This window comes from Heliconius melpomene, chromosome 5, assembly GCF_056956725.1.
Source record: "Heliconius melpomene rosina isolate 202511_hmr_F chromosome 5, ASM5695672v1, whole genome shotgun sequence".
Classification (NCBI taxonomy): Eukaryota; Metazoa; Arthropoda; class Insecta; order Lepidoptera; family Nymphalidae; genus Heliconius; species Heliconius melpomene.
The window spans coordinates 638,301-659,492 of record NC_140393.1 but is presented as its reverse complement, the minus strand read 5'-3'; the positions used below and the strand labels follow the sequence as shown (position 1 = coordinate 659,492).

The 21,192-nt window shown below is 32.7% G+C and overlaps 3 protein-coding genes across 9 annotated transcripts; 2 read left to right on the top strand and 1 right to left on the bottom strand.

The window, feature by feature from the left end:
- Positions 1-1,414: 1,414 nt before the first annotated feature.
- Positions 1,415-21,003, top strand: Ipk2 (Inositol phosphate kinase 2). Of its 6 annotated transcripts, none has more exons than XM_085185688.1 (8): positions 1,415-1,569; positions 11,269-11,343; positions 15,343-15,481; positions 16,509-16,754; positions 17,094-17,282; positions 18,258-18,468; positions 19,247-19,358; positions 19,713-21,003. In XM_085185688.1, the coding sequence occupies exons 2-8, from the start codon at positions 11,281-11,283 to the stop codon at positions 20,073-20,075; spliced, it is 1,323 nt and encodes a 440-aa protein (XP_085041814.1). In that variant the 5' UTR covers positions 1,415-1,569; positions 11,269-11,280; the 3' UTR covers positions 20,076-21,003. The 6 variants fall into 6 exon arrangements, with proteins under 6 accessions (XP_085041814.1, XP_085041816.1, XP_085041812.1 ...); XM_085185690.1 differs by lacking the exon at positions 1,415-1,569 and adding an exon at positions 5,284-5,422; XM_085185686.1 differs by lacking the exon at positions 1,415-1,569 and adding an exon at positions 9,880-10,028.
- Positions 1,577-9,396, top strand: LOC146538766 (putative 3-hydroxyacyl-CoA dehydrogenase B0272.3). 2 transcript variants are annotated; one of them, XM_085185693.1, is made up of 5 exons: positions 1,577-1,870; positions 2,845-3,117; positions 3,956-4,041; positions 5,208-5,422; positions 9,061-9,396. In XM_085185693.1, exons 1-5 carry the CDS (start codon positions 1,760-1,762, stop codon positions 9,291-9,293), a joined length of 918 nt encoding a protein of 305 aa, XP_085041819.1. In that variant the 5' UTR covers positions 1,577-1,759; the 3' UTR covers positions 9,294-9,396. The 2 variants fall into 2 exon arrangements, with proteins under 2 accessions (XP_085041819.1, XP_085041818.1); XM_085185692.1 differs by lacking the exon at positions 9,061-9,396 and adding an exon at positions 7,346-7,631 and having other exon boundaries at positions 1,582-1,870.
- LOC146538765 (uncharacterized) lies at positions 15,480-16,350 on the bottom strand (the record flags this gene model as incomplete). The annotated part of the gene is given in 2 exon segments (XM_085185501.1): positions 15,480-16,151; positions 16,153-16,350. Coding segments are annotated over 2 exon segments (537 nt in total), but the record flags the coding sequence as incomplete, so codon positions are not given.
- Positions 21,004-21,192: the final 189 nt, after the last annotated feature.

The following is a 21,192-nucleotide window of genomic DNA, read 5'->3' as shown; positions in this document are numbered from 1 at the left end:
TCCGCCCAAGATCTGATGTCCCTTGCGGATATTCATCTGCATAAGTGCTGGAATCATTTCTGGAGTGAGTCAAAATCCTATAAAGCTAAGTACTACGCCTTTATTCAACCTGATATGCCTAGGCGACTTTGTTTTTATTCTCAAAGGCTTATTGAACGGAGGATTATTACAACAATCTGTTGCTTGCGTCTTGGGCATGCTTCTACGCCTGTACACTAGCTAAGATCAGGGTCAGGGACCACTCATTGTGTAAATGTGGCCTGGATGACGGCTCCCCTTCTCACATCCTTTTCTCTTGTCCTAAGTTAACTCGTCCTTTATATGTTCAGTGTTTGTTAATGTTTGTGTTTAGTCCTTTATGTAATTTTTTATGTAAATATATTAAACATAACAAAATAAAACTTTAAATTAACAACCATGTGAAATATTATTTATTACTAATCTAATTTGTTGTGTATATATTGTAAATATGTGTTTGTTTTGTTTTGGGTGAAGGCTGTACTTACACTGGATCTCTTTTTTTTTACATGTATTCTATAATTGTGTATATTTATCTTTTTTATTACCGGTCAATTTCCTTCGTGTGTTTTCCATACAACGTGACATTGGCGAAATGAATTGTGCTCAACTGGCACGTTCGAAACGCCATATATCAAGAATTCAATTCAGGATGGGCACTTGTCAACCACGCAATCATGTACATAATATTCGATATGCGCACGTTTGTCCACAAATACAGTTGTAGGTTTGGAGAAATGAAATATTTAATATTTTCATTTCCTCGCTTTGGTAAAAAAAAACGCGGCGTTAAGTTCCGATAATCAACATGCAATGCTTGAAGAGCTCGGCGGAAAGTAGAGGAACGGAGTTGTCTTATGTCGCAGTATAGAATGGAGTGTCTTAACATAAGATTCCCAGGTTCCCTCTTCTAAGAGCAGGTTAGATATGCAGATATAGCATAAGGCTAAAGAATATTGGTTGAAAAACTAAAACTGGTTGTCTGTAAAGTCAGTTTTCTTAATTATTATTATTATTTACATTACCTATTAATAAGAAGTTAATCAAAGATTAATTTTTTTCTAATTATTATTAACAAATATATTAGATTATATCGCTAATCGCACTCTTTAAGCACAAGAATTACGTTTTACGCTGCAAAATAATGGAAACAATGGAACAGTTGATATAAAAGTTTCAGTGTTCATGTCACAAACAGAACGCTTAAAGCGGTATTTTAAATATAAGATGTTTCTTTTTATTTGACTTATAATACCTCATAAATTTTGTTAGACAGTACTGTACGGTACGTATAGTATCAGCTTTATATGGAAAGTATTTTTTTTAATAATCTGTGGTGGTTACCAAGTGACTGACACATGTTGATTTCAAATGTCACTTTGACAGTATTTATGTAAATATTTATACTTAATAAATATATATTATATAGTAAATCTTTTTAACAAAAAAAAAAATTCTTTATCAATTATCTATATCTACGTTTTGTTTATCTTAACAGTGATAAAATGTGTTGTGTACATTGCTGAGTTACATCAAATTCAAATATGATAGGTAAGTGATATTTAACTTTTATGTAACGGCGATATATTTTATTTAAAATCTGTATCACACATGATCGTTGTGTGCAAGTTGATTATAACTGTTCACGAAGCGGGTTTCGCTCATATAGTCATACTTCTTCATTGCTTTTGCGTATTCAAGCCGCGTAGGGATAATCATTGTTTGATTAAAAAACATCAAAATGAATAAAATGATTGGTTTAACAAGAAATTTTTCAAGTTCAGCAACTTTAAATGCAATTAAATCAGTCACTGTCGTTGGCGGAGGCTTAATGGGATCTGGTATTGCACAAGTAAGTTGTTTTTATTTATGATTGTAATTTAATTATGTTTACTCAATCCTACTTAACGTTCATTGTAAAGATTAAAGTTCATTTCCCTTATATACTGTAATTGAACACTATCTTTGACATTTTCTTATAATTAAAAACCTTTTAAATAAATGAAATATTTAAGATATATTTATTGAGTACTGAATGTATAATATTTTTTTAATGATAAAAAATTCATCATGTTGAAATATTATTTTAATTAAATTACTGCTATTTATATAATATTTCATTTAAATATGGCAGCTCCTATTAAGTTTAATGGGGGAAATTAGTTTAATTAATAGCTTAGCTAGATGATCTTGATGAAATATATAATTATATTAATAATAATTTCTCTTTTTTTAGAGTTGGATATAAAATCAACTTGATTTCTTTTACTCAACATGGAAAATATAATATAAGAATTTATAGATTGTTTTGATAAATTAAATTGTAGACATTTATACCTTACCTTTATTATAATGGATTACACCCTATTGATTAGATAAGGACTATTGTTTTTATTGAAATATTTCTGTCTCAACCATGATAAGTAATTATGTAATATATTAATAGATTATATATAAATATGAATAATGCAAAAGATTGTGCAATGTGGAGTAGGTTGAGTAGAAAGGCAGACCCTGGTAATAGACGGGATTAATGCTAGGAGGAAGAGATATAAATATAAATATTATTGACCCATAGCATTTTTCAAATTATGCTTATATGGAGCATTTTTTCATTTAGTAACACACTTCACATTGTAAGTGCGGAACTTAACTCTGACTGCAGATATAGTGATTTTCATTGAACAATTGACATGATGTTATAGCCCATTTATAGAAAATGGATTAAAAACAAAAAGATTTTTATGACTCAAACAATACTATTGATTAAAGATTTCATTATAATATATATTAAATGTGTAGTGTTCCATTAGTATTTTTTTTAAGATTGCAGCTCAAGCAGGTCAAAATGTAACAATTGTGGACTTGAAACCAGAATTACTTGAAAAAGCCCAAAAATCTATTCAAAATAACCTCACTAGAGTCGGAAAAAAAATATATAAAGATGATAATGCCAAAATAGAAGATTTTGTTAAAGAATCTTTAAATAGAATCAAAGTATCAACAAATATAGAAGATGGGGTCAATGTCGATTTAGTTGTCGAGGCCATTGTTGAAAATTTGGGTGTTAAACAAAGTCTGTTTAATAAACTTGATGAGGTAAGTGCTTATTGAAATTATTAGCACTTTGTCTCTGTCAAGACCGTCGTGGCGCAGAGGCACATGCGTGTGACGTGCAAGGAAATGCAACGGTTGTGGGTTGCCCTCTTGAAGAAAATAAATTATTTAATATTTTCCTTGCCTCTAAATTTCATTGGAAAGTTGGAAGCGGAAGTGTCTTAATGCGAGTGGAGGGTCTTAACGCTAGGCTCTCAGGTTCCCTCTGCTTATCCAGCAGGGTACAGCATCAAGTGTGCATTAGCAAGATACAGCATCAAGTTAAAAAAAAATATGTTAACACTTAACACTTACACTATAAAGATTAAATGATAAAATCAATTATTAACTAACAAGAACTACTCATAAAATATTTCAATTGAATACAATAGACATTTTTTTTAACATTTAACATGATAAATTACTACGACTTTAACGATTACAGTTTAAATGGGACTTTTTTTACTTTTTGTATTTTTAATTTAGCTATTGTTTAATGTAATAATTATTTTTACATTATAAAAAAAAAAGTTTTATTCCGTATTTTGGTAGTTATGACTCTTTCGTAAACTATCATAAATGTAATAGTTTTTTTTAGGTTCACGATATATCCCGGTTTATTATGTTTATTTACGGTTAAGATACTCCGTTCCCATTAAGGTACTTCCGTTCCCCACTTTCTGCGGAATTCTGGAGGCATTGCGTCTTGAGTGGCGGAACTCAAAGGAAAGAACCCACCAACCCATTGTCGCTTTTACAGCCGCACACATGTGCGCCACGACTTATGACCTCAATTATACTATATGTATGTTTCTATATAAATATTTTAAATTATTTTTAGCTATGCCCTGAGCACACAATTCTAGCTAGCAACACTTCGTCTATTTCAATCAATGAAATTGGCGTTGGAATTAAAAGGAAGGACAGGTAAGAAGTTATTTCTAAAATACCGTAGGGTAAGAAGGATGACTACTATTAGTCATTATTTTTCTGGCATTAAAGGAACACACGTATTATATTATGACAGAATTAAAAAAACAAAACAAATACCAGCTTCACGCTATATCCCGCACACAGCAGGGTAGGCAGAGGGAACCTAGTGTTAAGAAACTCCGTTCCCCACTTTCTGCCGAATTCTGGAGGCATTGCGTGTTGAGAGGCAGAACTCAACGTCGCGCTTTCGCCTCTTTACCAGAGCGAGGGAATGAAATAATTCAGTATTTCATTTCCTCGAATGGGTATCGAACCCAGAACCTATCGTGTTTATATTCGCACATACGTGCCCCTGCGCCACGACTAGCGTAGATGAATTAATTATTAATATTATTTATAAATTTATAATTGTAATTAAATATTTAGAATATTTATTTAATACTAGCGGGCGCGCGCAGCTTCGCCTGCTTATTAGCACCCTTAGGGGTGAATTCTGATAAACCATGAAACACGTGTTCAATGAAATATTTTTAAGAGTCTAAATTTCAAATTTGATAAAAATCGGTGGCGATTTAAAGATTTTTCCATACAAACTTTTAACCCCTTATTGGCACCCTTAGGGGATAAATTCTAAAAAACCGTGAAACATGTATTCAATTAAATATCTTTAAGAATCTGAATTTTCAATTTTATAAAAATCGGTGTCCATTTAGATTTTTTTCCATACAAACTTTCAACCCCTATTTCACCCTCTTAGGGTTAAAATTTTTCAAAATCCATTCTTAGTGGATGTCCAGATTACGGAAGTAAGCATCTGTCCAAATGTTACGTTTCTACGCACAGCGGTTACGGCTGTGCGTGCGTCTTACCTCGGTCAGTGAGGACAAGTTCTTTTATATATATAGATTTTTGTCTGTCACAATAATGCAATGATTGTAGGTTCGATTTTTAATGGGAGAGTGTTTGTAATGAAATTATTCTTATTTCCACACTCTGTGTTTACAACGACATACTTAGTACAACACTGATGGAAATGTCACACAATATCTAAATTAGTCAAAGATTGGAAAACTCTTATTTCTCTCTACCCAGCTATATGAGTAGTGGAAAATGCAGTAGCTCAACACCAGGTCCTCTATCCTTGTTTCTTTTAACTCCAGGTTCGGTGGGCTCCATTTCTTCAATCCGGTACCAGTAATGCGTTTACTAGAGGTCATCAAAGGTGACAACATTTCCGAAGAGACTTATAAAGCTATGATGGAATGGGGCAAAGCCGTCGGCAAAACTTGTATCACATGCAAGGATACTCCCGGCTTTGTGGTCAACAGGTTGTTGGGACCTTATAGTGCGGAAGCCTTAAGGTTGTATGAGAGAGGTATGTATGAAATTGGGTTGTTTTCATTTCTTTTTGGGTTTTTGGGGTATAAATAGTGTTGGGATAAAGGAAACATTTATTTTCGTATTATATTATTATATTTATATTTTATGGTCATATTTTATTGGTGTTGGTTGGTGGAGTTGTGGACAATTTCATCAACGAGATGACTATTCATATCTAAACTTACACCTCTGACTAAAGTGTTTGAGCCAATTAAACCACGATATTCAATAGTGTCACGTGAATTTTAAGAGAAACGGTCGGATATTTTTATAAAAAATTAGAAGTTTTACAATCATCTGCGATTGTTTGGGATCTAGAAAATATTTAATGAGCGTCAAGTGGGATTATAATTCATTTATATATCTGCTGCTTACTATATATGTATTATGTCGTATCTTGTGATATAGTATTACTCTGTTTATGTAGAAAATTTTATCAGCCCTCAGTTACATAAAACATTTTATTTCCTCGCTCTAGTAAAAAACAATATAAAAAATAACAAATATTACATTAACTATAAAATATTAAAGATTATTTGTTAATTGATTATAATAAATTTAAGTTCCTTATTAACAACTATGTCATTTTTAAACAGTGGCTTATTAACTGTAATTTTATTTTGCTTATAATTTTGTTTTAAATTATTTATAAATTACTTATAATTAGTTTATAATATCAGTTATTATTATTTAAAGATTATTCACCTTAAGATGATATCAATATATACAACTCCTTGTTTAAATAATATTATGACATACATATATTAGTCTACTAGCGGACGCGCGCAGCTTCGCTTGCCTATTTAAGGGTGAATTCTAATAACCCATGAAACATGTGTTCAATTAAATATTTTTAAGTCTAAATTTCAAATTTTATAAAAATCGGTGGCGATTTAAAGATTTTTCCATACAAACTTTCAACCCCTTATTTGCACCCTTAGGGGGAGAATTCTAGAAAACGATGAAACACGTGTTCAATTAAATACTTTTAAAAATCTAAATTTCAAATTTTATAAAAATCGGTGCCGATTTAAATTTTTTTCCATACAAACTTTGAACCCCTATTTCACCCCTTCAGGGTTAAAATTTTTTAAAATCCCTTCTTAGTGGATGTCCAGATTACGAAAGTAAACTTTTGTCCAAATTTAACGTTTCTACCATCAGCGGTTAAGGCTGTGCGTGCGTCTTACCTCAGTCAGTGAGTCCTTTTATATATATACTTTTATTATATTAGTATGTATTTTTCAAATATATGTGTAGTACGTATATATATTAGGATGTAGTATCATACGTATGTTTATTTACGACGACCCACCCACTCTTTACTATCATAAAAAAAATCCTATCCCAGTGGTTGGCTGGAAGAAATCGCTGATTAGCGATAGGATTTTCTATATTCTTTTTTAAATGTTAAATTGTGCATAATTATATGTAAATAAAAATTAATATACAAAATATTTCATTTGCAATTGCTTAGAAATGCACTAAAATATTTTATTATTATTATTTGGGTTGGTTTGAAGAGAAGCTTTACCGTAACTGGTCCGGTTTTATTGTTTTTTTTTTAATTATTATTATTATTAGGTAAGTATTGCTAGTTAATGCTTTTATATACTATGTGCTGCTGTGTGAAAAATATATTTAATTTTAAAAATAACATGTTACAATAAATATTGTCAGAGGGCAGGTTAGTATGAAGTAGTAGTTGTGGACTTAACTCTTTCTTAGAATAAAAATTATTGAATGTTGTAAATATTTTTGACATTAAAAATATTCATTTAATATATATTTTTGTACGTGTGTTGTTATTTGCTGTAGAGAATGCTATTCATTTATATGATCCAATGGTCTTTAAACAGGTAACGGTGCCCAATATTGATCAAAATAAAAATTAAAAATTATCAAATGCTCATTTTAGGAGATGCATCGAAAGAAGATATAGATATAGGCATGAAGCTAGGCGCAGGTTATCCTATGGGTCCCTTCGAGTTAGCCGATTATACCGGTTTAGATACGAATAAATATGCCTTACAAGTTATGTATGAAAAAACCAAAGATCCCGTGTTCAGACCTGTGGCAATATTAGACAAAATGGTGGCAGAAGGAAAATTGGGTATCAAGACTGGCGAAGGATTTTATAAATATAAGAAATGATTTTGTTTTTCTTGTGAATTAAAGATTTTTTTTTGTATTTTTGTAAAAGATGTTGTGTTTTAATTATTCGTTTTAATCCTTTTTATGTAATATTATATTTTTATTTTGAGGCCAGTCGTGGCGCAGGGGCACAAAGTGTGACTGTAAAACCGACTGGTTGAGGGTTCAAACCCCACTAGAGGAGATGAAATAAGTATTTAAATTTATATTCATATTGTTATTTATTAATCATTGCCAGGTTCTACGTATCACAGTGTTAGGTTATGAGGAAGGAGCGTAGGATGCGGAAAAAGGAACTAATATTTTATGATATTTACGTTCTTGCCTTGAAGCTTTAAACGTAAAATTTTACTTGTGTTTTCATGTTCCAATTTTTTTGCATTATTTTATAAAATCTAATAAAAGTAGCCTTGCATTCAACTGTGAAAAAATTATTGGCAAAAAGCAGTACAATAGGTACGACCTCGCTTGTACGCCGCAACGTTTGGTCGAACAAGTAACTATGATAAGTAAAATAAAAAAAACCTTAGCCAAAAACACATAAATTAAAGTAAAAAATGCTTCAATTTATTTACAAATTAACATACTCTATGAAACCACGAAAATCAATACTATAAATTTGACTTTAATAGCTCTATAAGACTAGTACTCACAATTTGTTCTAGAAAATTGTAAATAATTAGATCGATTGGCCGAAAAATCAATTTACAGTCCGTTAGTATACCAAAGGGTTACTAATTAACAATGCAAGTGGTCACATACACTCCTCCTACGTCCTTCTATGATACTTAATAGCAAAGCGGGATCTAACTCGTTCACCTAGATACACGTTAACTAAAGTAGTTCTTATTACCCCGTGGCTCCGATTCCCCCTTGTTTCCCTACACCCGCTGCACTAAGACATAAAAAATTCGGAAACATAAATACTCTTATCAAATTATAATTCTTATCTAACCTTGTTAATTTACAGTTAATTCATGATCATTATCATGACATTACCTCCTGCTTTTGTGTATTTAATCTTATCAATACACGAGCACCGCTATCGTGGGGTATGTTGGGAATAAAAGTCCTTACAGCCAAACCCACTAAAGTCATTTGATGTTTATTGAAATAACATGTAATAATTAACTATATAATAATCATAAAAAAATTCACGCGGTACTTATTTCTAGATTTAATTAAAAATACACTCCAGTTTGTTAGATATAAGCATCAGGACAGATAAATTAAAACTTAACAATTCAATACTCAAATTGATTTCGATTAAATATCTCCAATGCATAGATAGTAGTAGGGATATTCAGAATTTCACATAGCAAGGTCGCTCCTTTCCAGATTTGTCAAGACATTGCGTATTGAGTGGCAGAAAATAATTTATTCCCCCGAATAGGACTCGAACCCATAACCGTCGCGTTTGCAGACGCTGTGCTACGACGACCTCCAAGTAAAAATAAATTTGCTTCTTACTAATTCCAGGTGATGCATCGCCTCGAGATATTGATATTGCAATGAAACTAGGTGCGGGCTACCCAATGGGCCCCCTCGAACTGGCTGATTTTACCGGATTAGATAACAAGAAAGCTATCTTAGCGGTCATGTTAGACAAAAGTGGCAACACCATCTTTAAACCTATAGCCGTGTTAGACAAATTAGTTTCTGAAGGCAAATTTGGAAGGAAAACCGGTGAAGGAATTTATAAATATGAATAATACTTATTTATAGTTTAAGTAAAATAAAAAAATATTTTATCTTTATACTTTTATATGTTTTAATGTTATATTGAAGTTGTAAATAATATACTATTAAACGTTTTATGAATCTTTTTATTTTATTTTAGAAAAAATATGATGTAGGCTCTTTTACCCTACTTCGATCCGACCATTAGGTATTATTTTATTATCTCAATGAAAGGCACAGCGTGTGTTGTGAGTTCGATTTCCACTCAAGGGAATTAAAAATTGTCGTTTCCTCTCTTTGGTAACAAGACAAAGCGCAGCGTTGAGTTCTGTAACGTAATATCTGGTACCTAGGACATTGCGCGGAACGGACTGTTTATTTACATTATTTTATCAAAGCGAATCTGGTGATAAATCATTATTTTAACATTTTTAAAGTATTTTTAAAAAAACATAAAAAGATAAATCAAATATTTTCTAATCGTTACTTGGTTTTATTCACTTATTCTTAGATAATTTATTGGAATTCCCTTTCATTGTATTTATTTTTATACTTACGTTATATTTACGGTATATTTTGTACATACAAATCAATTATTCAACATTTTTATCTACACAATGCGAATATATTGTAAGCGATAAACAACCATCAAAGTTGATTTCTTTGTGATTAGATAAACTTATATCAATATTTCAGTACTGGCGCAGGTTTTTACGAAGGACTGTGGTGTTTGTGGTCAACTTTTGTGTTTATAAATAGACTTGCAGGTAAATGTTCCGTTGGTAACGATTTTGTTTTTCGGAGTTTGCTACATTTCTGAAGTGGGCACAAAATTATTTTGGGATGGGCACCTTGGCCCCCCTATTCCAGCGCCCATGCTCAAAATACAGGGCTCTTATCTTTTGTGGTCCTACCAATGGGATTACCACCATACACCATTTATCAGAAACACAATAATATATCAACTTCTGTCTGAAAGTCATGGACATAGATTTCGTTAGATTGACAACTTAAATGCCTACTTTAAATTACAGAATTGATAGTTTGCACATCCATCAATTTGTGGCAGAAGTGATTGTCACTGTACCTTTAATATAAATTATGCGGGATACAGAGTGAAGTCGAAAAAAAACATTAAAAGAAGTTTAGCTCAAATTTGATTATAAAATTTGTGGATTTTCAAGTTATGAAATGAGCCGTATTAAATAAAATAATGATTTTCCTGATGACGAAACACATTGATTAATTTTTGTATGAACTGATTCATTGTTGATGGGTTTTATATTTATAATCTTACGTTGACATCTACAAGCATTGAACGACACAATTATTTCTGAAAGTTATCATTTCAAAGACAATATTTTTACATTAAAAACTAAAGTTTCAGTCAATCAACTAAAATAAAATTTAAAATATTGATATTGCTTTTTTCAAAATTTCTACAATGGGATGATATAGTTAATAGTTTCATTTCGCTCTGGTAACGAGGCAAAGCGCAGCGTTGAGTTCCGCCACTCAACACGCAATGCTTTAAAAATTTTGAGTACAGTGGATATAAGAAGTGTCTTAATTAGTAACGGTAAGGGACTGTCTTAACATTAGGTTACCAGGTTCCCTCTGCCTACCCTGCTATATACGGGATACAGAGTAAAAGTAAAAAAAAAATAACAAACTACCCGCTTTCTTCTACTCCATTTTAATGAAGATTTACTATGTGTCATACATGTTATAACAACGCAACGTGACCACTTCACGTATAATCCGCTTAGTTTTATTGCCTCTCTTTAAATAATAGTACGTGTTAGGTTATATTACTTTGAATTTACGTTTTTAAGTGAAAATACATATATTTACTTTAATGTAGGTGGTGCTGAAGTCCGGTCCCTTGAAAACTATTGTGACTAACAAACTATAAAAAAAATACTCGTTTAATAAATATTATATATAATGTAATAGAACATTACTTTTAAAATATTATTCACCAACAAGTGTTCTTTTGTTTTCTAGAATTAAGACTAAATGAGTGATGTGGTGGAAAGACTTAAGAAGCGACCGCTGCGGCGGGAAAGATCCATATCTCAGGTAAGAACTTTCATTTTCACTTAGTTTTGTGGGATAAGTTAAAATCCTGTGAAAGATTGAGCTTGGATTATGTGACAGCGTCTGTAAATGCGAAGGTTATGGGTTCGTACACTCGGAGAATTTTTTTTTCTCGCTTCGGTAGCAAAGCGCGTATATGCATGTCTTAAATTCAAATTAAGAGAACGGAGTGTCTTTACACTTCCCCTGTTCTACCTTGCCCTTTGGTATGACGCACGAAGGTGAAAAAAAGGCCAAATTTTGGGGATCTTTGTTATGGAAATAGAAAATGTTTTAAAACAATCCTTTCTACAGGTAGGACTCGAACCAGCAACGCGCGCAAGTTAAAACAGTTCTATATCACAACTTTTTAAGTCTTTTATTTCTGAAATGTTGGTCATACTGGAATAGGATAACAATTGCTTTTGTAGAAATAATTTCAAAGTAGGTAGGTTCACCAAAATTCAACTATATTCATTCAGTGATGCAAAAATGAGTAGTTTTTCCTCGTATTCATGAATTTTACCTTATAAGGAATTAATAATAATTTATAATGTTATTCATAAATTCATGATTATTTTGAAATATACAGTACGGACGGTATAAAGTACGGACAATGTGTAACATGTGTAACAATGTGTAATCATGTAAGAAAAAATACGTTCTTGGCACAGGGCTGAGGGTACAACCGTGTGATTGTCAACGAGACAGCTTGTGGGTTTGATTCCCTCTTGAGGAAATTAAATACTTGATATTTTCGTTTCTTCGCTCTGGTGTCGCGGCAAAGCGCGGTGTTGATCTTCGCCACCCTACTCGCAACGCCCCCAGAATTCGGCGGAAAATCGCGAACGGAGTGTACTAGGTAACGGTAGGTGTCTATCGCACAAAGGTGAGATATGCCTACTGGAATACAGCGTGAAGGTAAAAAAATGGATGTTTATAATATATGGTTTATTGTTCTTATAAACGATACACATATTTATATATATTTACATATTTTCATTACACATATTTATATATTTTCTTTTTAACTTCTTTGATCTTTTTTGAAGAGATTTTCTCCAAATCTGCTAAGCTATTTTTGCGTTGATAACTAACAAACATCCAAATAAGCAAATATAGATATTTTTTATCTGTGGACATCTTCCGCATTGTAATTTGTTATCTTTTGTAGGTATAACTCTTTGGACATATTTATACGAAAGTAGAGGCTTATCCTGAGTGGCGGAACTCAACACCGTAATCCGTTTTACCAGATTAAATATTTTTTAACATAAAAGTCCCTCGAACGAGGATTTATGTTATAATCAATTTTTACTCACGGCTTTGTCCACGTCGACAAATAAAAAAAAAAGGCCGCGAGTACTGTGATATCGATGAATCCAAATGGAATCCAATACAAAAATATACTATTCAAATCGAACCCTATTGGTTCGATTTGAATAGTATATTTTTCATTTTTCCTGAGATTAACGCGTGTCCAGCCAAACAAATATTTCAAACGCGTGCCAACGGAACCATGCCATAACATGGCACAGCAAGACATCGATGCTAGTGTAGTACTTTATCACGTGTTTTCAAAATCGGTTAATTATTTTTTCCTAAAAGATATCGTCAAGAAATTAATATGCGGTTGTTATTGTATTTGGTTAATGGCATTATGATTGCTCTTAGTCGTCATAGTAACGTGAATGAGAAGTGACTATGTGTAGGACATAATACTATGAAATCTTACAATATAACTAGCGGCCCCGGGCGGCTTCGCCGGCTTGAACTATACGAATATTTATAAAATATATTTATGAAATTATTTTCAGTTTATGGGGTGAATTCTAATAAACCACGAAACAAGTGTTCAATTAAATATTTTTAAGTCTGAATTTCAAATTTTATAAAAATCGATGCCGATTTAAAGATATTTCTATACAAACTTGCAACCCCTATTTCACTCCTAAAGGGTTAAAACTTTTCAAAATCTCTTCTTTGTGGGTGTCCACGTTATGAAAATAAACATCTGTCCAAATTTCACGATTCTATTATCAGCGGTTACGTCTGTGCGTGCGTCTTACCTCAAGTCAGTGGAAACATCTTTTGTATATATAGTTAATCATTGTATTGGATTATATTACATTTAACGCAATGTAATATAACCCAAAACAGTGATTATTAAAATATTTGTTTGTGTATCTGTCTGTCTGTGCGTTTGTGCGCCCTAATTACAGAAACGGTTTGCCTAACCAATTTAACATCAGTTTTCACTTTTGTATTTCAGCAAACTTCCCTTATTATACTAAATATATTTTACTAAGTTTGTTTTCTTTAAATTGTACAGATAAAATAAATAAATATGAAATTCATAAAATCCCCACTCGAGGAATTGAATTATTATTTATTAATATTTTAATTTCCACGCAATGCCTCCAGAATTCGGGGGAATGTGGGGAATAGAGTGTCTAAACACTAGGTTCCCTCTACCTTGCCTTCTGTGTGCGGGATACATCTAGCTGATTTTTTTTTTTTATTTAATAAATCTAATTTTGTGGAAAAGCTCTAACTTTGTTTTGTGCTGGATGTTTGTCCATTTATCTCAAATTTAAATAATTATTGTTTTGATGTATATAAACTTTTTATCGTGAGTAAACCCTTCTACGGGTACGCCGCCCGAGTGGGGACTCGTGGACCGGCAGATGAAGGCCATCCACACGACCCACTAAAGCCTCACAGCGCTCCTCCTAATGTGTCATACACAACTTTTAGTCATTTCCATTGGAGGGGCGAAGCCGCATTTAAAAGTGTAGTTTGCTCTGAGTAAATGAGTTTCCATATTAAAACTTTTTCCTTTACAAAATAAAGATTAGTTATTCGTACAAAACAAATCGTTATGGCTCTTAATCGTGTTTATAATGAGTCAACGTAATTACTATCACGGTATGTTAAATCATGTTTACCCATTATTCATATAAAAACGTTTAAAAGTTTTTTGTTCATAACACGATTTTTGAATGTAGGTAGGTACCTATAAAAGTACTTTGAAATGTTCCTATTAAAACATTAATTTTAGTTACTCTCTATGAAATCGAAAAACGAAACGAACGAACGTAAATGTTAGTTTAGGCGTTACGATGCCACAGTCTTGTGCCCACCCCAGAAATGTTAGTCACAAAAAATTTGCCCTGAATAATTAAACAAAAACCTTAACACAATATATCTGTTCAAAATTCTAAAAGCACCCTACAGATCGTGATTAGGAACTAGACGAACTCAATACCAGATGCACCAATAGCGATGCATAAACGCTCGTATCTTTTGATTACGTTGACTTACAAGCTTAAATTTTCCCCCCAAGTGTCTCAAGCACCGGACTTGTGTCGTAAGTTACCTGCGACTCCACTATATCTCGAGATTAATGATCTTGACAGACGAACAAACGGACAACAAAATTATCCTTTGAGGCTTTCGAATTTGTTTTGAAATACGGAATCCTAAAAGTGCTAAAGATATAAGCAAACACCATATCCGAAAACTAGTATAACATATTATTGTTCTTAACAATAACATCTTTATGACATTTATGATCATAAAAGTTATAATATAATTTATATACATACAGATTATAAAAGATTATATCAAACGGTTTTATTGATGTGTTCGGGAACATTATTATACCTGCATTGTTAGATATTTTACTGCAAAGCGACGGTAATGTATAAATTTTAATTGATTTTTAGAATATATAATATAACTTATTTTAGTTTGTATATATAATATATTGTATATCTTTGCGACAATAACTAAAGAGTTGTATATAATTCATGGCACATAATAAAATAAAAAATAAAATATCCGGCACGTAAAGAACCAGTAGTTCCTGAGATTAGTTCTTTCAATCAAACTCTCAACTCAAACTTTCCAGGTTTATAACTTTAGTATAGATTAGCAATGCTTTCTTATTTTCTATAAATTTCCAAATTCTCTTCAAATTTGAAAAATGAACCCCCTCAGGTGCATTACAATCTACGGCCACGACAGGATGAGATGATGGCCAAGCCGCTAGTGGTGCCGACGACGCCGCTGGAAGTACAGGCCTACCAGCTACAGGTCGCCGGGCATAAGAACGATTCAACGGAAAAAAGATATTTAGGTATTTATATTATTTAATATTATGATAGTAAAGATGAGATAAATTCAAAAAGTTGGTAATAAATTTGCAATCCTATACTATGTCATTTTTTTATAAACTTTTCCTCATCACATTCACATTAAATCGCGCACCACAAAAAATATATAATTTATTATAAATATTTACCGAGAGAACCATACCGGCGAGTTGTTTGAGTTGTGATAAGAATAATAATTTGAAATATGCATATAATTAACATGAAAAATAATAATAATAATAATAAATCTTTATTTCAGACATAGTCCATAAGTAATTTTGTTAGTAAAAACAATTGCTTAACCTACGTTAGTAATTAATATAATTTATTATCTATCTTTACATGAATATTATTCCAGTGTCTCCAAACTGGGCCTTCCATTTTACATGCCAATGTGCTGAGGAGGGTGTTAGTACTGTTCGTGACTCTACCTATTACCGAAGCGACCCGCTTCCGAATGATTGCGTAAAAATCATCAACACCTGCCTCTGCAAACATCGTTGACGCACTGCAATGACGAGGCCTCCCCAGCACCGCCCTCAGCACATTGTTGTACTGGACACGCAAGGCGTTGTAGCTTCGCCGAGTAACATTCGACCACAGGCTGCAAGTGTAAAAAGATTGGCTCAATAATTATTATTATTGGCAAACCATTGGCTCGAAATAGGGCTAACTTTACTTGTAATGTACAATGTGTGAATCTACGCGCTAACATGTTTCCTCTAACTGACAACGCCCTGCGCTCCCGCTCCATATCATTATCGTCAATCAGACGTTCGGTTACAATGTGGCCGAGGTATTTGTACTCAGGTACTTGCTTAAGCGGAACACCATTTAATTTGAAATTTGATTTATAAATTTTTTTTTAATTTTAATAAATAAAAAGCATCTTTCTATTTTGTTCCTCACAGCAAGGTAGGCAGAGGGAACCTAGGGTTGCACTCCGCCACAATTCATTCCCAATTCGTATCCCGTGCTGTGTGCCCGTGCGTCAAATTTCTAAATTTGTAGGTTTATTACAATGCAGTAACGGTAGAGTACTCAAGCCAATACTCAAAGACTCCCAACAGAGAGAAGTAGACTTCTATACCGAAGTGTTCACATCGAATAGTCCCGATTTGATAGAACTTAGAAAATTTATGCCGAAATTTTATGGAACTAGAAAATTTACATACAACGGATACGAACAAGAATATATTATGTTGGAAGACCTGACTGAGAGGATGCTGGAGCCTTGTATCATGGATGTTAAAATTGGTAAGTTATATAAGAAGGCTATTTCTTTTTATTTTTAAGATTATTGGCGCTTTATTTGGACGCAGGATCGAATCCCGTTACGTTTATTTTTTTTTATATCTTTTATAAAACTATTTTTTTTACTTCTTGTGGTCACTTTAATGATGTATAATTTCAAGTACTTTTTAAATATGTATATATATGATCTGCCTCATATATATTATATGAAGTTTTTGGATAACTTATTAAAACATTGCTGTTGTAATGACAATAAAATGGCGAATACGTACACTTTCCGCACTTCTATAAATTTATTATTTATTATTGCCTTTTTATTGCTACGAGTTTAATTACGTACAGGCAGAAGAACATGGGATCCTCTAGCCAAAGAAGATAAAATAAAGAAGGAGCAAAGTAAATACAAGCAATGTAAAGAAGAATACGGTTTTTGCATACCCGGTTACCAAGTTTATAAATTAGAAACTGGGAAATTACAGAAATATAATAAGGAATATGGGAAGAAGTTGCATGGACATATGGTTAGAAATGGTAAGTGGCTGAAAAGTGGTTGTTTTATTATATACTAGCGACCCGCTCGCGGTTTCACCCGCGTGAACTATGTTATTACTAATTTCTGTCTCCATGACTACGTTCTAGTGACGTCTATGCAAAATTTGAGACTCCTAGCATTTGTCGTAACGAAGTTTCATACAAACTTTCAACCCCAAAAACAACCCCTTAGAAGTCGAATATTGCAAATTCCCGTCTTAGCGAGCACCTACGTCCTATAAATAACTCCTATGCAAAATTTGAGATTCTTAGCACATGTAGTTTCTGATATTTCGTGATGAGTGAGTGACCTTTCGACTTTATATATATAGATTTGGAGTTTTGTGTGCTGTTCTTAGGAAAAAAGGAACCGTTATAAGGTCACTTTGCTGTCCGTCAGTCAGTCAAGAGTCAGTCAGTCAGAGACGCTTGGAGAAAACGTATTTATACGTTTACTTAAAAGAAAGATAATTATGGCCGTTTATATTGCAAAATAAAATTTGGAAGCTAGCAGATGCTAGCTTCTTCTATTCAAGATGCTTTTATTTTCATGTAAATTATATGTTAGCTAGATAGCTAACATATAATTTACATGAAAATAAAAGCATCTTTCTATTTTGTCTAAATCATTTGTGGTTAAATTCTAAAAAATAATAGCATTTATAAGGGGGCAAAATTTAGTATTAAAGCCGCTACTTCTTCAAGTGAGGATGCAAGGACTCTGGCTAAGGAACCCTCGGTGGCCGAGCCCGACTCGCAACTCGCAACTCGCTTGTCCGGTTATTTTATTTTGATTACTTAATATTTTTGGAATGATGCCTTTGCAATGTGGGAAATTCTTGAAGATAAAAAGACGCAGTTCAAAATAAGACTAGCTTTTAATTTTTAATTTTTAAATTTTTGTGAAACTAAATGCTTGTCTTCAACTTATATAACGATTATTAATTACTTTAATATCTTTCTTTTATGGATCAGCTATTAGAAACTTCCTGAACGGTGTGGGTTCGCGTCTGTGTCGGGCACTCGTGCTACAACTTTTAGCTGCTCTATGGGCCCTTCAAAGATGGTGCGCGAGAGCTCGTCCTCTAAGATTTTATGCGGCTTCCCTACTTCTGGTTTATGATGCTGCGAGATTAAGAGCGTGTTGTACTCATATTGCTGATAAAACACATCTTGCTGGAGTTGGGTAAGTTGTTCTCTTCTGGTAATAGTACCTGGTGTAACTATGTCTCGTTATTTATTGTATTTACATTGATTGTTTATTTAAGATTATTATAAATAGGTTGATTAATATTGTTTACTAGCAACCCGCTGGTGGCTTAGTGCGCTAGAACTGTATAATTATTTTTAAAGCTTTCCGTTCCCTACTTTCGTTCAAATTCTAGTGGCTTGTTGATTGGCGGAACTGCTCACCCTACGGCTTAATGCCGTGTCTTGCCTCATTACCAGAGCGAGCGAAAGTGAAAATATTAAATACTAGCGGCCCGCCCACGGCTTCGCCTTCGCTTCGCTATTAATTTCTGTCTCCATGAGTACCTACGTCTTATAAGTGACGTCCATGCAAAATTTGAGACTCCTAGCATTTGTAGTAACGAAGTTTCATACAAACTTTCAACCCCAAAACAACCCCTTAAAAGTCGAATATTGCAAATTCCCGTCTTAGCGAGCACCTACGTCCTATAAATAACTCCTATGTAAAATTAGAGATTCCTAGCACTTGTAATTTCTGAGATTTCGTGATGAGTGAGTGACCTTTCGATTTTATATATATAGATTTGTAATAATGACGCCACAACCTGTTTACAGTCGCAGTGCTCTCAATACTCAGTGCTTCCAGAATTTGGCAGAAAGTGGGGAACGGAGTGTCTTAACACTAGGTTCCCTCTGCCTACCATGTGTGCGGGATATAGCGTGAAGCTGATTTTATTTATGTATAGTTTATTGATAGTGGGTTCGATTCCCAGGCCGCGACCGGCAGGTTACACTCCGCCCGTGGCTCCGCGGCGCAGATCCATACACTCCTTGCACCCGCGCGCTTCCGGAGGTTCTAATTTTAGTGGGCAGATCTCTGCAAAGGTATGCTATTTTTTTTTTAAATAGTTAATAATAATTGGTTTTTAGCGATTTTAAAGTGTTATTTTATTAGTAGCTATCAGTAGAATCCTCGAAAAGACCTCGGTTGACCTTCGAAAACACAGTATCAAAGATACTAGAGGAAGGCATGAGGACCCCTCGGAGGGCATGTATGAAGAGGTTGATGACAGTGGACGAGGCGAAAGGGGTATGTAGAGACAGTAGCGTTTAGCGCTCCGCTCTCTCTCTGACTACCCCGCTAAGCTCAATCTTATATCGAATCGAAAACTAAAGATAAAGAAGCCATTGCACAATATAATATTTTTCTTGTTACTCAAATAAAACTTATCCTTTCAGGGTCCCGTATACAAAAAAGTGCAATCTGTCACGACCACGGCTCCCTCTCCATGGCTAGCGGAGCCCCCTTTACCCAAATCCCCCTGGAGCGAAGCCCTAGACCGACTCCATCACAACCATTCCTTCGATCATAACTACGAAGACAAATTATCCCAAATCAAAATGAACTATCGAGCCCTTTTAGATCAATTATCAAGTGACTCCCCCAACCCAAATCCGTGGGGAACTGTCAAATTAATAGATTTTGCGCACGCTTTTCTCGATGAAAATGACGATGTCGATTATAATTTCAAAGAGGGCATCGATAATTTTGTGGAAATATTCGAGTCTTTGTTGAGAGAGACTGATGATCAGATATTTTGAGTTTCTATTATGTACTTAATTTAAAAATATATAAAGATTGAATTAGTTTACTTCTAAAATAAATTTAGTTTATTTTTATGTGTCAATATGTTGCGTATATTTACAATATTATCTGTTGTTTTATAAATGAATGACTGAATGGTTTTAAATCGTTCATTTTCAATGTATATATGTATATTTATTTTATGTAGTAGATTATAAATGTGCCAAATTGTAAAGTTCAGTATTTTTTAACTAATTCAATACTTTAATAAAAAAATATTAATTATGATATTTATTTTACATATTTATCTTTAATATAGAAAAAGGATATATTATTCATAATTTTATTATATTTAACGACTAACGACGACGAAAACTTTTGTTTGAGACGTGTTTTTAAAATTTTAATATACACTATAATTAAATTGTGCCAATGTATTTTATTTAAATATTATGCATGTTAGTAGATATGTAATCTAATAGGAAAAAGCACATTTTGTTAAATATAAAAAGAGTTTCATAAATAGAACACATTTTGCTATAGTCTTTAAAATGAAGAATTATAAGTGAAAAACAATGAAACAAAATTTTATTACTTTGATACTAACAGTATTATTGTTGTTTATTATATAAAGCGAACAAACCAAAACTATTTTGTATTATATATATTTAAAGATTGGAATAATGCGAAATTAAACTTTAATCTGGTATAAAATACTTAATTAATCTAAAATTCTCAATATATTTTTATTGTGTAAGAGATCTATTTTAAAAAAAATGATTGGGTTCAAATCCTAGTAAGATACAGTATATTTTTAGTTATTATGTATGTTATAAGTGAAAGTGGAATTAAATTATTTTATTGTATTATAGAACATTATTTTAATTGTATTGTAAGATGATTTATAAGTATAACTTAGTACCTAATAAAAAATATTCTGTTTAACTCGATTTTTTATTTGAAAATTATGCCCAATTAAAACGAAGTAAAATTCAATAGTTTTACAAAATGTAATGCAATTTTTGTTATGTTGAAAACAGGTATGATTATATAAATGCTTTATTAGTTCATTCCCAAGACCAAGAACGGCGTTGTACTCCACCTTGGTTATGTATCTCGTTCGACGATAAGTTG

Bases quoted from the DNA above. Each gene is read 5' to 3' on its own strand.
- LOC146538766 (XM_085185692.1), top strand. From the start codon at position 1,760: ATGAATAAAATGATTGGTTTAACAAGAAATTTTTCAAGTTCAGCAACT. The intron at 4,042-5,207 runs GTAAGAAGTTAT...TTTTAACTCCAG, and splicing joins GGAATTAAAAGGAAGGACAG to GTTCGGTGGGCTCCATTTCT. The intron at 5,423-7,345 runs GTATGTATGAAA...TGCTCATTTTAG, and splicing joins CTTAAGGTTGTATGAGAGAG to GAGATGCATCGAAAGAAGAT.
- Ipk2 (XM_085185688.1), top strand. From the start codon at position 11,281: ATGAGTGATGTGGTGGAAAGACTTAAGAAGCGACCGCTGCGGCGGGAA. The intron at 15,482-16,508 runs GTATTTATATTA...CTAAATTTGTAG, and splicing joins AACGGAAAAAAGATATTTAG to GTTTATTACAATGCAGTAAC. The intron at 16,755-17,093 runs GTAAGTTATATA...AATTACGTACAG, and splicing joins TATCATGGATGTTAAAATTG to GCAGAAGAACATGGGATCCT.